This window comes from Astatotilapia calliptera, chromosome 12 (assembly GCF_900246225.1).
Source record: "Astatotilapia calliptera chromosome 12, fAstCal1.2, whole genome shotgun sequence".
Taxonomy (NCBI): domain Eukaryota; kingdom Metazoa; phylum Chordata; class Actinopteri; order Cichliformes; family Cichlidae; genus Astatotilapia; species Astatotilapia calliptera.
In genome coordinates, this window is record NC_039313.1 from 6,480,338 (window position 1) to 6,498,901 (window position 18,564).

Genomic DNA, 18,564 nt, shown 5'->3' on the forward strand with positions numbered 1-18,564 from the left:
TGTTCCTTAAGGGTTGCATATTTCAAAGTCGTCAATATACAAAGCTAAACTAATGCAAGTATCTTGCAATCCTAAAAGCTTGTTGTTTTTGAAATACTGCCCATCTCTAAATGATCTGTAACCTTCACTAATTTCTTTATCAAATGCTAACTTTTCAAAGAAACTTTTCTCTTTCAATAAGTTCTCCAAGACCTGGTTTACTGAGACATAAACAAATGTATTTCTAGTTCTCGCTTTGTAGATGTACTCTGTAGGCTCAATTACATGAAAATTATTCTTGAAATAAATATTTCTCTTGTAATCAGTAGATAATGCACCTTTTGGTTCTGTTGAGATAATTAATGGGTTGGTTTTGAAAAGTGCATCATTTATATTTTTAATTACATCATCATCTGCCTCAATGTTCTGTTCAGCAAGCACCTGTTTGATTCTTTGAAATGAATGAACCTGAGAAAATTTTAAAATGTCACTAATTTCCTCAATAATTCTCTGCAAAGCACTTTTAGAAACATGTAACAATGTTTGCATGCATAGAAAAAGTCTAGCTATTTTATGTTCAAGACATTGGTAATCTACAAACTCATTGTCCTCTTTATCACTTGATGCTACACCTGAACCACTTGGTAATGTCTCTGGCTCCTGAGAGGTATTTAAGGATTTATCAGGGGAGCTACTTTCACTAGGACATGCATTTGCATGAGAAATCAGTCTAATACAGTTTTTTATATCTTTTGAGTTTTTGTGCTTTCTGCTTGTGTGTGACGTAAAGGTTGTTAAATTGTTGGTAGCATAGTCACATTTTTGGAAAGGACAGGATACAGTCTGATTTTTTTTTAAGTGCCTTAAAATATGTGAAATAAATGTATGCTGTGAGCAGTTTTCCTTAAATTCACAAAAATCACAAAAAAATGTTGAGATCTCCTGCCTTTTCTTAGCCCTGTTGTGTGATCTGCTGAGGTGAGACTTCAATGCCCCTCGTGTCCTGAACGAACAGACGCAGTCACTGTAAACACAGGGCAAATGAAATCCTCTTCTATGTCGTAGCTGGTGATGTCTTAAGAGTACTTCTTGGCTTGAACAGACAAAAGAGCAGAACTGGCACTGCATACAAAAGCTATAATGAGAAGAGAGGAGAGGACAGTGTCAACAATTCAAAAGAAACCTGAATTAATCTCAAATTACCAAAGTTACATTACCTGATAATGTGTTTGGGGCGGGGGGCAGGCACTCCTGTTCTGATTCCTCTCCTTACCAACTCCTCATCAGTCCCTCATAAATCAGGACAAGCAGTGGTCTGGAGTTGGCTTTTAATTCTCTAAATAAATAAAAATAGCAATTAGTTTTAAAATAAAATACCAGCTTCCTGACATTACTTAAGAATTTTTTTCTCCTGTCCTAATTTTTTTGGCTCACTAAAGTGAGCTGATTCTGCCTTGTAAAATGCCATGTGAAACACAGTAAAACAAATAATTTACAAAACATACATTACATCAAATGTTTAATTTATTTAATTTATTATTAACAAATTGTATTCTACATGGAATGCACCAACAGTATACTGGGATGTATTATGTAAGCCAAGGATAATTTTGTGTGATTGGTTTTACAACTTAGAATGACAAACATTGGATTGAGAGTATGAGTGGGATAAAACTCCTGAAGCATCTGTTTAAATTATCAGCGCATTTATTAATGGTGCTCCATAAATAAACCAAAACAATGTTGTTTTGTGCATAACAAAAAGCTCACAATTGTGCAGTCAAAATGTAAAATAAAAGATGCTGAGCATAATAACAAAGACAGATTTTGCAGCTGCTCTGTTTCCAAGTTCTACTGCGCAACTGACAGCCTGGAGTTTGAAATCCTCTTTGTAACCGTGTCTCTTACAGGCGCCATTTATGGTCCTTACACGCATAATATGGTAATATTACGTTGAAGCACAGTACGTATCACTCTGCGAGGCTCCTCGGTAGCCGTAATGCTCCAACAATCCATCAAGCAGTGCAGCTTCATAGCTTACCAAAGTCGTACCAAAACATTTGACATATTTTTTTAAGCTGTGTACCACATAAAATTGGTTCGAGGTCAGTAAGCACAACCAGAATTCATACATAAGGCAGACTGTCGATTTTTGAGATGAAAGGATTTTAGGCCGTGCGTCAACGCGTTAGCCCGGTTAGCTCACTAACGCCACCCAGCCCCAGCCACGGGGTGATCCGCGGTAACTAGTTAACGGAGATTTGCCCCGTTAATGCAGTTATGGCATTAACTTTACGCTGACAGCACTAAAATAGTAATCTTCAAATGTTTTCTTTTTACCGACCAGCTCCTCTTTGATAGCTGCCGTGTCCATCTTGTCGTTGCCTGCAGGTGAAGCGATGGGGGAGGGGGAGTTGTGTTCAGTGAAGGAGAGAGGCGGAGTAACACAGCGTAGAGACAAAAGTGGACGAAAGAGAGGCAAACTTGCGGCTCCACGAGTATAATGATAATGTAGACTATATCGATATAAACTATATTGTCACATCTCATATTTCATTTAGTTCATTTAGTGGAGCTCGCTGGCCATGAGGACTCCACCACCCCGTTCACACAGAAACTAAAGCACACATTTTATTGGCTAGATGTGATTCGAACAAATTAAACGACATGGCAGCAGGCGCCCCCGAACTTTATTTTATTTTATTTAAATAGCGGTGGGGGGTTGCTGCCGTTGGTCATGAGTGAGCCAGCCTATTTTGTTTCGTTCGGTGGTATGGCGGCCACAGACTGCACTTCATGAAATACGCATAGGGGGTGTCGCGGAGGCTTGTCAGATATGAGCGCGCCTCTTTAGTAGCGAAGTTTGTCGGATTTTCATTGTTTTGTGACATGGCACGTAGTTTGTGACATGGAATCTTAAATGATATAGTAAACACATACCCATAAGCCACAAGGCTTCTTAGCCAAGAAAGTAATGCTATGCTAAGTTTCGGAAAAATACGAAGAACTTCAGTTGTGATATTTCTAACAGACAAATTGAGACTGTTCAAACATATACTGTCTGATATAATAAAAGAAACATTACTTGCCTTTAGAAACTTGAGATGAACGATCTATCCAGCTCCTAGCCTCACGTTCTCATTAAGGCAGACGGGCAGGTGGCTTTCAGTCCTTGCAAAAGCGCAAAGTAGACCCCGTAGCATCCAAAAATATGAGATGCGCATGCGTACTCAGGCACAGAAAGGCGCCAACAGCTTCAACTCATGTAAAACTTGAATTCATTCATTTTGCCAGCAATAAATTTCATCTGAGACCAACTTTTGCTCCAAAACGTTAAATGATTAGTTGAAACCCTTAATGTATTTGAGTTTATGGGCCAACTGAACTTTTATTGTTGAATTGTGAAAGAAATGACTGTAAGCTCAACAACTGCAAGTTTGATTTTTTACAGTGTGGGGAAACCTTTTGAATACAAGCGTGCTGATCCACACAGGTGTGCACACGGGTGTTCACTGTTCATTGACATAAACTACACCTTTATTGGCTGCTATTTCCAAGCACATTGTGCGCTGTCGGTCCTACGTGCTTCACAACAACATTCAATATTTAGTATTTACTGCTGTTTACACTTAGCTAGACTAACGTGATGGTGTTGTGTTTAATATGTTGCTCTGTTTTGTTTTTTTTTGCTTGTTTTCTCTTCTTTTTCTCTCAACAGGTGATCCAGGAGATTTTATTTCTTCTTTCACTTTTTAAGTGCCCTTTCTCTCTGTCCCTCTTCCTTCTGTTTTTCTTTTCCTTCATCTTTCTTTCCCCCCTCCCGTATCCCTCAGTCATGTCTGTCCCGCCTGTAACAACAGAAAATAAAATAAATAATAACAACAAAGGTTGATCAAATGGACCAATACGGCCGTGATGATCCATTTGGCAAAGTAAATCCATTGGTTATCCTTGTTGGTCTTCAGACAACAATTCTGACGGCTAAAGTACCAAATAGGACAGGCAAAAAAAAAAAAAAGTGTTCTTTGTTAAGTGTTCCTGAAAAAAAGTCTTAACCCTTTACAGCCGATCGGAGCGGGCACGCTCTGTTTTGCGTAACTATTTTTAAATCCCGGTAGCACTGCAACCACGTAAGCTAGCGCAAAAATTTTTTTTGCATATGAAACCGGAGGAGTTGTACTTACATCTTATGCCATCAGCTTGTCCTAGGTCACGGTTTCCTTCCACATAAAGCTTTGCAAAAACTGCATAAAAAGCGCTTGCAGGAACAAAAACATAATATTCCAGAAACACGCTTTGCCGATCCAATCAGCTGGTCATAACACTTCCTACGTTGGAATAGACGTCAGCGCGAACTTTTGCATTTCCGCCATTACCTGCCCGAAACCGGAAGTGACGTCATTTTCGCGGAAATGTAGTCTTTTTTACTATCAGGGCCTCAGGGCCTATACTCGTCTTTTTAAAAGTTATCTTTGACTTTATGACTTTCTGTGTCGTTTCTGGGATGCTTAGGACTCATATTGCACTGCTGGAAATAGTTTATTTTGATGCATATGCTGCTTTTTTGCAAATTTGCAGTATAATATTTATTTTCGTTTTTCCTGCAGTGTATAAAAATTGGTGTATTTCAAAAATAAAACTATGAAGACACTCAAAATAAATTTCCTGTGGTGGGAAACTATTTTGTGCAACTTTTTTGTATTTACAGTTTTGAGGGATAAGCCTCTTAAATTTCTCTAACTAGAAATATATGTTAAAAAAGCAAAAACGATTTTCAATTTTTTTGTAGTTTATTGCACTTTTTTGCAATTTATGTAATTACTATGCACTTAATGAATACATATTATTAAAATCTGGGCTATAATGGTTGTATTGATGTATAGCAACTTGAAATGCTCCCAAAAATGGCTCCACAGTCTGAACCACCAGACAATCTGACCTGCTCTACCTCCAGAGCTGCAGCCACCCCAATTAACATGGCTAAAATATGATATAAGCTCTGGCGGACTTGGTTCTATGGTAGGTCTTAAAGGGTTAAAAAGACTTTAGTTTTTTCTTGTGTTCAATCTTTGCCATGTCTGTGTAGGTTCTCAGTCTTCCAGGTCATGGTAGTAAGAGCTTAAGAGCTCGAAAAGAAAGCAGCTGGACTTCTTTAAGTTTGTGACCTTACCTCTCATCAAGAGACTTCTACAGTTCGAGAAACAAAAGGTGGAGAGACATAGGTATGCATCTTTGTGCCTGCACTTTGCTGAACTTGTTTGCTTCCACTGTGTGGATTAAAGATTTGTATTTTCTGAAAATTTGATTCCAATTATGTGATCAGATCGCATACCCATGTTTAATTTTACCTTTGCAAACTGTGAGCAAAAAAATCTGGTGACCAAACATGTTTCTCTACACACTGTAAACGTGTCTTTAGAGGCTCATTTAGGAGCTTGACCCACTGCCCAGATAAGAGGAATCATTTCTTGACCTAACGTCTTTGATAGTAATGATAATCAATGTTGTTATACAGTAAACAAACAAAGACCACAGGATGATGGGTCGTCTTAATGTCATTATAACAGGGCCATTGTATAAAAGGGGACAACGTCTATGTTGTTTTTTCAAGTTATATATTCTCACCACTTTTAGGCTACAGCTGTAGGCATTTTAGTGTACAGTCACTATGGTAACTGAGATGTGCATAACGTTTAGTAACAGATGGACTCTTCTCAATTAACATGATTATTTAATATGACGTGGATTACATTGCATTCATTTTTCAGGTGTATCTCCTAGCACCTTCCAGTTTGTTTGTGTTTTTACAGGAAACATAACTTCAAAGGATTTCAAAATTTATCAGATATTTGTCTGATTTTACTCAAGCTGCCAGATCACCTATAAAGTACTATTATCTAATGACTTGATATGATTTTATCTGTCACTGCAGCATGGCAACTCATATAGTGATCTATGAAATTGTTCTCTATATATGCAGTGAACCAAACTGAATGCTTAATGGAGTAGCATATTTAGCCACTAGAGCAGGATGTTGTTGAGCCAAATGCACACACAAACAAACAAATAGTACCCCTGCAAATTCAAGCACAATTACACTGAAATGTTTTTTGTAAATCTCCTTTTCATACATAAACACTATGACTGGTAAAGAAAAATTCAAGCAGACCTAGAGACTTGTCATCGACACCCTGCTGACACCGCTCGCTACAGAAGGATTTCTATACATGTGACAAGAGGCAGTTAGGAGAGTGAAATAGACTGTAAAAAGGTAAATGGTGCTGCACTTGAAACCTCCTTGTAACTGGTTGCTAGCAGGTTGCAGAAATTTCCATGAAAGATGCTGACTTGTCTGCAGACACTTGTCAAGTGCAAGTTTATAAAGTGCAATGCAAATGGAGGCCATTCACTTTTAAATTAAAAGCCAGAAACTGAGACTTTCTCAGTTTTTGTTTTGCTTTCGAAATTTTAAGTCTCAGTACAGCTCGGAGAGTAAATGGTTTGCATCCATGCAAACGATGAGCTTCTGTTTGTCTGCTAGTGACAAAAGCAGCCATGAGAAGTTTTTTGAAGAAGAACCCTCTTTCTGACCAATTTCAACTGGCAACAGCCAGCAACCACTGCCCAGCTGGTCGGCAGATGCACATTTTTCTCTAGCAAGTAAAAGTTACCAAGTTGTTGCTGACTGGTCCCTGCCCCAGTGTGACAGCCCATATGGAAAAGAAATAGTAAAAACTTATATGTGATTACTCATGAAAGTGGCCACTTTCATGAGTAAATCATATAAGGCTTACATGATTTACTCATGAAAGTGGCCACTTTCGCATTACTTTCATACATTGTTTTAGTAAGTATCCAAAACATACAAGTTTCATTATATAATTTTTCAAGGGATCTTATATCTGTTTTCACACTTATATGCTTTTCATACAAGTTTCACACAAGACAGATACAAACTTTATACGATTTATATATATCTTTTCCATATGGGAGGCCTCACATACTGAGTGCACCAGAAATTATGTCCAAGCACACTAATCAATGTTTGTTTGTTGTTTTTGTACTGTCTGTGTAAACAGATACACAATGAAGAAGGTGCAAGTAGAAAGTGCACCACAATGCTTGACGGCGTTGATGCAATGTGTTTTTACATTGCATCAACATTTACCACTTAAACAAAAGCTGAGTGTAAAAGGAGATCAGAAAATCTCTGTTTCTAAATTTACATAGGATATGATAGCCCAGCTCATGTGCTCATTATAATACTTTCCATCTTTCAACCTGTAAATAGCTCAGTATCATTTTATTTACTCTTGACATATAAGGGACACTGCAAAAAGGAGGGGAGCAAAAGTAAGCAGAATATAATATAATTAACAATATGGAACTTGGAACTGTGTCAAACTTTGAAAAAAATATAAAAGCAAAATTAAACTTACACGTAGATAAAGTTTTTTATTTCTTGCGTATTTTGTGTTCTTGTGTATTATTTAAACAACACATCACATGTGGCACGAAAGCAGAAATACTTGCAGTTTCGGATATGGTTTGTCATAGTTAAGGAGTCAGTGGGCTGTGCAGCCTTCCTGAAGATGTCAGAAAAGGCTGATGTTTGCTAGTTTATACTTTCCCCTATTTCCCCTGTCACAACATCTTCCACAAGAACATTTACTGCACAGCAAGGTTCTTTGAATGCTGCTTCATGTTGACATTGCTCTCCATTAGGCAAGTGTCCCTGCTCCAAGCAACACAGAGCATGCAATATGATGGAATGAGCAGAGTGAAGTTGATGCTTTCTGTGGATTAATATGTATTATTAAAATTTTATATCTGACAGCCTGGCTTTTTTCCCATAATGTACAGAAATGTGGTAAAATCCCTTTCTGTCATCTGTGCATCCAATAACTCAACATTTTATGGCAGTGACAACCTCTGAGGAAAATAAAGTCAATATGTAAATAGAGGAAACTGCAGTTTCTCTGGTGGCATTGACTCTCATGTCACTCCTTAATATCTACATTGGGTAAAGTTTTAATGACACATCTGTTCATCTGTAATATCATCCCTGTTTTCATGGGTCTACTAGTTCTTACCTTTACTAATTTCATTCACTTGACCTGGTCACTTTGTTTGTGCCATTGGTGCCTTTCAGAACAGTTTTAATAGAGTAACCTAACAATTAAAGGGACTGACTGATTCTTATATGTCACGGCCAGCGGGGGCAGACCGTGTGGAGAGTGTGTGTGGTGGACCCAGGAGCGAACACAGGCGAGGAGACGGGAGTGAACTTAAACTGAAAGCGAGCCTTTATTTGGGCTGATGCAGAAGGGAGTAGACAAAACATAACAGGGGCAGAGACTGCAACTAACCAAAAACCTAAACTGGAAAAACACTAACCTGACTGAAAGGAATAACTATGATCACTGTGAACAGAATGCTGTGCAGATGCATGGAAACTGTGAACCAAATGGCGTGACGAAACAGACATGAACATGACCTGCACGGTACCTCATCGTACGGCTGCATGAAAAACAACATAAACCAAATGGCAAACATGAACTGCACAGAATCCTGAAAAACACTTAACTTGAACAGAGGGGAAGTACACAGACGACACGACAACGAACAAAGGAAGACTGAGGACTTAAATACACACATGAGGTGATATGGGGAAATGGAGACACATGAGAACATAGCTGACTCGAATGAAACATAATGACAATACAGGGGAGAGTAACACTAACTACAATGAACAAAGAACACCAGACTCTTACAAAATAAAACAGGAAACACGGAGACATAGACATGGAGATAAAACATGACATGAACTTAACCGCATAGACATGAAACGTAGACGCAGGAACCAGGGAGACTGAGTACAGGCAGAGATGACAGAAATAACTAAGAAATAAGGTCTGAACAGCAACCTAGAATTTAACTAGATTGAAAATGAATACAAAAAATACATGAAACTCAAACACTGGGTCACACGACCCAGTACCGTGACACTTATATAGTAGGGGTGCAACGATACACAAAATTCATGGTTCGGTTCGATACTTTGGTGTCACGGTTCGATATTTTTTCGATACAAAAAAAAATGTTCATGCCTTTTTAATTTGTCATTTATTAAAATTATAAAAATATATTTTAACTCAAAAGTACAGTTTTTAAATTTAATGTTGCTGAAACAACAAAGTAATAAAAAATAAATCTATCTGATCGAGAAATCACTCATCTTTGGAAAAGAGACTTTATTACAGAGAAATGGCTCTTTCCAAAATAAAAGCTATACTATACGCTTCTTCTGGGCTATATTCTCAGCAGCATATTAAACATATCAGGTCCCCATAAGGAGAATCATGTGCTAACGGCTGTCTAAATAACTCGGGTAAAGTTTGTAGCATGCGTGCTTGTTGTTTTTGTCTGCTTCCACTTGTCTTTGCACTAGGATGATGTCGGAGTAAATGTGCAGTCATATTCGTTGTGTTCCCACTAGTGCTGTCAGCGTTAATCTCGTTGAAATGACGTTAACGTCACAACACAGCAAATATCCGTTAACGAGCTACCGCGGCTCGCCCCGTGCGTGGGGCTGGACGGCCAACACGTTAACGAGCAAACTGCGCTAACGCACAAGTTCCCACCAATGTAATTGAGCATTGCGTGGCACATCCGACATACTGTTTTACTTTTGTCCATGACGCGCTTACCGTCATACGTCACATGAAAACCAAAATAGTTCCAAACGCCAGATCTGAATTAGGGTGGGGGAGGTTCAATTTGCCATGTTGTAAGGAGAACTTCTGTCTCGCTAGCTTGCCCTGCGCTCAGTGAATCTGCATTTGACTACTCCGCCTAGGCTGCACTGTCGAGCACAGATCCACTGAGCGCTCAACACAGACAGCATCGTCAGAAGGAAAGTTGATAAAATAAATAAACATCACCATTCACACAAGCACTTTCTTCTATGCTCTCAAATGCTTTCTAACTAACATGCACACTCAAGTGGATGCATTGGAAAGCAACTTGGGGTTAGTATCTTGCCCAAGAATATTTGGCATGCAAATTGTCTGAACCACCAGACATTCTGACCTGCTCTACCTCCAGAGCTGCAGCCACCCCAATTAACATGGCTTTTTGTGTAATAAAGACGTTTACGATCTAATACAGCTGTGAGGAATTCTAGCATTTAATTATTCTGTTAGCAATAAAAGGCAGTAACTGTGCCTATGTTTTGCAGTTCAATAGTTTATGGATGCAATTGACGAACCTTGCTAAGTTTGCTAGTGTTAGCTGATAACCATAGACAGCATAAAACACAGAGTCAAACTGCAAACTGCAGGACAGAAACAACTGCATTATACTGCTAACCCAACTTCGGCTCTTTGCAAGCACTTGTGCAGACAGCAATTTAATGCTAAGCTGGCCAAGAACCCAGAGTAGTGTTAGAGCAGAGTGAATGAGAAAGATCATAATTGTGTCCTCATTAGAATAGGGATTTGTGTTGATGTGTGGGACTGTAGCCTATGGGGTTATATTGTTAAATGGTAGTAATGAGACAAAATACTTTAGGTCATTTTATGGAGAAAAGCAAAAGTAATCTAACAAGTAGTGTAACAAATTACTTTCACTTGCAATTAATTAAGTAGAATGGTGCATTACTTTTATGAAAAGTGTTCTGTATAATATGTGTAATACACTACTTTTTTGAGTAACGACCTCAACACTGATCACAGCAAAGAGGGGAAATATCCCCAAACATTTGACCACACAGCATGCAGTTATTTTAGCATAAAATTTTGAAAGGTCACGATTATGGTGACTCTCAAGGTGGAGCCAGTGAGAACCCAATCAGAATCCATGAGAAATTATAAGGGATTGAATTGATAAGTGATATAGATAATTGAATCAGAATAGCTGAATCCTTATCAGTTCCCATCCCTCCCAGAAGCAATGTCCATATTTTGTAATATCTAAGTTTGTAACCTGGCAGACCAACTCTTGTCCAAATAGGGTCACTTGTGGTGGCAGAAGAACACTAATGCTGAAGCTTTTATATAGTCTCAATAAAAACAAACCCAGGCCAAAACAATAGAGCTTCCTAATAGAGCCAAGCTAATTGAAAAAATATGGTGAATTTACCACTGCTATTTCAGAGTCATATGTGAAGCAAGGCCTATTAGTGCATTTCAAAGTAATATATATTTTGACTGTTTGCCTCTTGGAGAAGAAGTCATCATACCCTTTCTGTCACATCAGCATCCATCAGCCCCGAACACAAACATATCAATCAAACCGATGCTATCTGTAATCCTATCTGATGTGGCAATCTGTGTTCAATGGTCTGCCACCTCGTGATTACCAATTCCCACGCAGAGATGAAAGCTATGCTGCCATGGACGGACTGGAGCTCAATGTGCCAAACAACCTTGCTCCCAAGGTGCCTCTGCAACATTGTTACATGATGATGTTGGCTTTATAAGTCAGAATGACTCTGGCACACCCGCAAAGGAAACATATATAGATGAGTGCAAATAAGCAGATGTTGCAAAGAATTAAAGTTCTTTTACAGGACTAGCAAGTTCATACTTTAGAGAGACCACAATAAATTGTTAAAACAAGTAATACCTACTATATTTGAACAAGGAACAATATTCAAAGGCTCTGTTTAATAGGCTTACTTATGATGCAGTGAGCAAGGACTGAAGAATAAAAATAAACCAATAAAAGATACATTAAATCCCATTATGTCCAGTTCAGTATTAAAACATCTATCTAATAAATGAAAGACTTTCTCTCCCTCTCTCACTGTGTGTGTGTGTGTGTGTGTGTGTGTGTGTTTTCTTTGCTTTTGTTATAAATAATTTATTTTATCTACTTCAGACTGGGCAGATGTATATGAGGGACCCAAGGACGGTAAGTTTTGAATTTGAAGTTTGAAGAAGAGCAGTCTTCATGATTAAGCTAAAGGTTTTCTGTTTGGTGTACCAACAATCATCAACCCTGTCTGTGAACAGGTAAAACAGGCACAGACATCTTGACATCTTGGAAGGGACCTACTGTATTAAGTGTGGAATTTCGTCTATCCGATATTAATAGCAATTTTAAAAAGCATCACATTCATAATTTAATGCATATTGTCAGGAAATGGTTATATAAGATTAAAAGGAAAGATGGGAGAGGTCTGAGCCATGAGCTAAAAATTGATTAGATAAAAACAGTAATGGGAAAATTGATTAAACAGGCCTATGCTGGTAAAACAAAATTATTCTTAAATGCCTGTAAAAGTCTGCATTGACAGCTACTTAGTAATTTACAGCAGTGGTATTGGTGTTGTAATCTAGCAACTGAAGACAAGAGAAAAATTATTGTTATTAGTTTTGTATGAGATATTGCTAAAAGGGACCTAAAACACTTAACCATATTCATTTACAGTATATGCTGTTACAGTGATGAATGCTTAACTGACTGAACATGGCCACTGTTTTAATAAAAGAATCAGCATATCTGCATGTAATCTGTGTGATGCTTCTCACTCTTCTTAAATGGTCAGTTTCAGGCAGCTTTTTTTCTATTCTGGGTTCTTTATTACATCATTTACAAGGGACATTCCTAATATGGTGATCTTAGCTTTGTAAACCATTGTGAGGGCTAATCAATTAGAAGAAGTCTTGTTTGTCTTGACAACAAAGGGAGAGAGTTTCTCACAGAGTATTAAGATAAATAAGGATTATTTGTAACTGTAAATCATGTGAATCAACCAAAACTAATATAGCAGAGATGAAGAATAAAAATATATGAAAAAAATATGGAGTTCAAAGCTAAGGTAATCTAAGAGCAGTGCTAACTTAAACAATCAAAACAGACATGTATGGGGAAATGGATGAATATAACTAGCTAGTGGTTAGCTCAGTTAGTACAAGCACTTCTTTTGCAAAATCTCATATAACATATTTGCAAATCTGTACAATAAAACAAACAAACATGTAATTGTAATTGTCGCATATTGTATACAGATATAAACTATCAACTCAAAAGTATGATACATGCAGTTCACATCACAATGCAATAGACAATACAGATACATATTTCTTTTCTTTACTGAGGGTTATAAAGCATGACCCTATCCCTTGTAAATGCTTATAAATTTATTTTTTTATTGAGCACTGCCTTGTAATTAATGGTTTACAACATATTTCTTTGATGTACAGTGGTCCCTAACGCGGTTCACCTTTTGCGGCCTCGCTGTTTTGCAGATTTTTTTGTGTGCAATTTTGCATGCTGTTTTTTTTTTTTAAATTTCTTTAAACAGCGCATTGTTTTCTGCGTCCCAATTGGCTGTAAACCATTGTCAATCAGTCTCCTCCGTTCCGTGTCTCCTGTACAGTACAGAATGCTGGGGGTAGTGATGGTAAATTTGATTCTTTTTACTGAATCGAGTGTTAATGAGTCACTCACCAAAGTGAATCGGGTTTTTTGAGTCATTTGATTCACTGAGTCAGTTGACCAGAGAGTGCAAAAATTTTACATTTTCACTCAAACTTAATTTGTTTCCCTTTTCATGTAAATCCCACTGCTAAGATGAATGATTAAAAAAACAAACAAAAAACAACAAGAACTATTTTATAGAGAAAAAAGAGCAAAAACATTTCTAAAATTAAGCAATTTCCTATCAAAATTGCTTAATAAACATTTATTTTGTTTATTTGTATTTTATTAGTATTTTCCTTAAGTGTGTCAAATATATATTTTCTCATCTAAATGTCCACTGCGCTGTGAGCCAGGGGGCGGTAATGCGCCTTAACATTGGTTGCCAACCAAGAAGAAGAAGCTGTGAGCCAGGAGGGAGGGGGTGAGTGAGTGATTCATTCGCTCGCTCTATGATTCAGCACAGGAGGGAGGGGGTGAGCGAGTGAGTGATTGGTTTGTTCGCTCTATGATTCAGCACAGGAGGGAGGGGGTTAGTGAGTCCTGAGTGATTCGTTCGTTCTTTGATTCAGCACAGGAGGGAGGGGGTTAGTGAGTGAGTGAGTGATTCGTTCGCTCTATGATTCAGCACAGGAGGGAGGGGGTGAGCGAGTCCTGAGTGATTCGCTTATGCTTACGATTCAGCACAGGAAGCAAGGGGGTGAGTAGCTCAAATGTGTTGTTAGCATGTTAGCAGCGTGATGCTACTCTGAACCGAGGAGCTATTTTCTTGATGTGAGCTTCTACTCAGGGTTTTTTCTTCCAGTTCAGAGTAGAAATGCTTTTGTTACGAAACTGGCTGTTGTTTTCCCCCCCACAATTTTAATTATAAGCTAGATATATTTCTACTAATGGAATTAGTTTGCTAACAGCAACAGGGATGAGTCAGTGAGTCAGTTGGGCTTGTGAATCATGATTCACGAGTCAGTAAAGTGATTCTCGAGTATTGAACGATTCGTTCACGAATCGAACATCACTACTGGGGGGCTCCCAGGAGGTATTAGAGAACTGAAACACCTTAACTGGCTTCTTTTAAATCATAGAAGAAGTAACTCTATGCTGAACCACTTCAAAATGACCAAACTGCTATCCTATCTCTAATGCTTCATTTATTCCAACATCCTTTTATCAGTTTACTCCACACGTACACGGGTATTTTTGAAAACACAGATTTTCTGTTTCAGTTTAAAAACAAATTCCGTCCTCATGTGCAGTTTTAAAAGAATATTTCCGTCCACATGTACACAGCAAATTCAAAAGTGTTAAATGTTTTGGTGTTAATAGTCTTCTTGCAAAAGTAGAGTTAATTTTACTCTAAGCAGAGTCACATTCTTTTAATGTAACTCTGAGGTGTAAAATGATAGTAGTTAAAATCGAGTGTTAAAAATGAGTGTTTCTCTGTCAAATCTGGAGGTGTTACAATGGAAACATTAACTCTTGACCTCTTAACTCTGAACTCCTACAGGGGCTATGACACCAATAGAGTAAATTCACAGACTCCGCCCCCAGCACGGCTCCAATCGAAGTGAAGTGAAGCCGTTTCAGAACATTTTGCTCTACATATTTGAGTTGTTTGCCATGCTTGGTAAGTCATTCTTTCAAAGATTGTTTCAATTATTATTATGAGCTTTTACTTCTGTGGCTCTTTGGAGTTGAGACAAAGCTGTGTGAAAGGCATTAGCCATGTTGCTCGGTGATAGCATAACATTCTGTTTTAGCTAGCTGAAAGGTATTGTTTGCGGGCAAATACCACAGCCTTGAAAAAAAGCTTGCATGTGAATTTTCAGTCAAACTTTTGGTCAAATACACCTAAAACAATGTCTAGAATGTGAAATGTTGGTATAATGGTGCTACTTGAAGCCTGAAACCGATTACTGGATTATTTGTGCCATTAATTAGTGTCAACTAATTTTTATTCAATCTCCGCACAGGATATGCTTGTGAAGATGGAATATGGGGGAGAGCAGAAGTGCGTTGAAGTTCCACAAAGGGATGAATGAAGGACATGCATATTGTATTGAAGAAATAAGTGATGAGAATGCTGTTATTTGCGTTTACCATGTCAGACCTTTTGATAAACAAAATTCTAATGAAAGTGAGAACATGTATACTGTTACATCTTTCAGAAAATGTTTTGAAATTGTGGTGCACAGTTCAGAATAAATGTTTTTCAAAAACCATTGCATCTTTTTAGTAAATGTTTATTTCCAAAAGAAATTTCTAGAAGTTCAGAACAGTAAAATTCCTGCTTTTTAGAATGAATTAGAAGATAACTCTTACGTAGTTAAACTAAAATACTCTTTGAGAGTTAATATATAAACTCTTAACACCAAGTGTTAAATGATCAACTCCAGACAGATTTGGTGTTTAACACTAAATCAGAGTTAACGTACCAACTCTCCAAAAAGAGTTAAATTAACACTCTCTGGTGTGGACCCATATAGACACTTTAATAGTGTTGAAATCAAATCCGACAGTGTTAATTTGGACATGCTGGATTTGCTGTGTAGACACAAAAAACAAAGTCAAACGCTTTCAAGGACATGCCAAATCCTAACCATGTAGAAATATTGACCAAACCTTAAGTACTTCTGAAAAGTTTTTGTGTTTTTCTGGAAAGGCAGCACTTTTCAAGTGTCTTCATCATTTCACATGTTAATAACTAAAGACAGTATTTTGGATTTTGTCTCACTGGCTCCCTTGGCCAGAGTTTATTCAGTAAAGAAATAAACTGAACATTTTACATTAGTCTGAGTGATTCATAAGTCGCAACGCTGTGAAATACGGCTGGTGTAGACTCACAACTTAGGAATGGACGAAATGCAATTTGTAAAAAATTTTATTTATTCAAAATCGACGTTGGCGTCAGGATTTGGGTTGTGAGAGCTCATGTGTTGAAGCCATGTCCAAAACTCACTCTGACGCCTCTGTTTTTCTAAATGGAGGTACAGTAACTGCATGTGTATATGTAAGTGTGTAAAAGTTGCAGATAGTACAAGTAACAGCAACAGTATTTTGTCTATATTCACCATTATAGAAATTAATCACATGTAAACAATAATGTGGCGCCCAGCATGACGTCAAAACAGGCGCACACCTTTGACGTTGCGTGACTGAATCTCTATTTTCCTCATCCAAAAGTAAATGCAAAAACTAGTTTTTGAAAGTTTTCACCCTGGCAGAAGTTTATTCGTTTACGGTGATCCAAAACACAGTTAACACGTGGACGAAGGGCCCAAACGCATAGAAAAAGCTGTGTTTTCAAAAATACCGATGTAGGTATGGACGTAGCCTAAGAGAACCTAAGGGGAGAGGTTTTTAACGGCTACAAACATGCTCCTGTGCATTCCACCAAAATTATCACCCACTGATTCCAGTGGAGGTCTGCTTAACATTGTAATGGCTACCTCTGTTTTGTCTATTTGTGGAGGCACTGTTCATCATCTACACATAAAGCATAGAAAACCAGCTTCATTTTACCCCTTTCAGAAATTATATATTTTCAAAAAAATATTGTCCTTTGTCTCTTAAATAGCAGATCCAGTGGGGTGATGATGGCTTTAGACTAAACTTTTAGTGCAGCAAAATAGAAACCAGAAATTGTATTCTTTATGCTATGTTTGATGTAAAATGTCAAGTCCTGTATTAATGAAACGTTTTTATGAATCACATTTTATAATAATTTCACAGTTCTTCCTCCCCCATACATAGTTACTGTCATGTTACAACCTTTTGCGTTACTGCAGCCTTTCCACATGTGGGGACTTTCTCATTGCCCTTCCCAACAGTGAATGTAGCTTTGTAAGTCCTTTTAAAAAATTAGAGCTGTTTTCCAGCCATCCGCTTCCGCTTATCCTTTTCAGGGTCGCACTGGAGCCTATCCCAGCTGTCATAGGGCGAGAGGCAGGGTACACCCTGGACAGGTTGCCAGTCTGTCGCAGGGCTAAAACACAGGGACAAACAACTATTCGCACTCACATTCAATCCCGCATTCACACCTATGGGTAATTTGGATTAACCAATTAACCTATCCCCACTAGCTGCATGTCTTTGGACTGTGGGAGGAAGCCGGAGTACCTGGAGGGAACCCACGCAAACTCCACACAGAAAGACCCCGGCCTCATGGTGGAATTGAACTCAGGACCTTCTTGCTGTGCAGCAGCAGTGCTAACCACCGTGCCACTGTGCTGCCACGTTGTTGTTTACATGAGATGAATTTCTATAATGGCGGATATAGAGCTGTTTTGTTTTAGTAAATATTTGTACTCACCACTGGTATGCATGGTTTGGATTTAATATAGTATTTTACATGCTGCAAAGATTTTCTACTTTATGTAGCTACTTGTCATTGCACATGTTTTTATTGAATGTTCTTAGATAACATACATAAAACATGACTCTTTTCTATGTACTCCTTTCATATATTAAAACATAAGTTCTTGTCTAAGATCAACAGCTTTCGAACTTAAACACAAACGCAAGTGACACTTGTAAACATAAGTAAGAGTAAATAGCACCATTCAAGATTTGCAGGATGTGAATATATAAGAAAAGCCCAATTACATGCGTATTCAGTCGGTAATGACATGTCTGTTCTTAACTTATTGCTCTCCTTTGTAACTGCAGGCTTCACAGTACATAAAGTGGTGTTTTAGCCATTGCACATTTTAAATCAATATTTTATATTTATTCATTTATTTTGTGAATTACTACAGAATGATTTATGGCAATGTTCAGCATAGATGTCAGTTTCACCATGCTGACATTATTGAAATCAGTTTATTCAGAAGTTTATGCCTCAGACCTGAAGTTTTCATTTACTTTGCTTTCCATTTAATGCAATGACATGTTATACAGCAAGTCAACTATGTTGATAATTTATAAATGAATGAAAATTATTTACTTTTATGCATTTAAAGGCAGATTCAAATTTCTGAACGTACTCATCACCTGAAGATTGTGTAATTTTCATTCATGTTTAACTTGTGTGTGCCATTCTGGCTATTTTTAAGCATAGTAGCTCTAAAAGATTTGCTTGAAATCTGATTAAACTGTGTAGAGGTGTGGAGTGGGGTGATGTTAATAGTACAAGTCCTCAAAATCAATTTAATGATTCAT

The 18,564-nt window shown here is 37.8% G+C and overlaps 1 protein-coding gene across 1 annotated transcript; it reads right to left on the reverse strand.

Annotated features, from left to right (window-relative positions):
- Window positions 1–6: 6 nt before the first annotated feature.
- Window positions 7–2,353, reverse strand: LOC113033294 (uncharacterized). Its single transcript, XM_026186966.1, has 3 exons — window positions 2,324–2,353; window positions 1,197–1,315; window positions 7–1,114 (listed from the first exon to the last, which is right to left on the reverse strand). Exon 3 carries the CDS (start codon window positions 1,105–1,107, stop codon window positions 7–9), a length of 1,101 nt encoding a protein of 366 aa, XP_026042751.1. The 5' UTR covers window positions 1,108–1,114; window positions 1,197–1,315; window positions 2,324–2,353.
- Window positions 2,354–18,564: the final 16,211 nt, after the last annotated feature.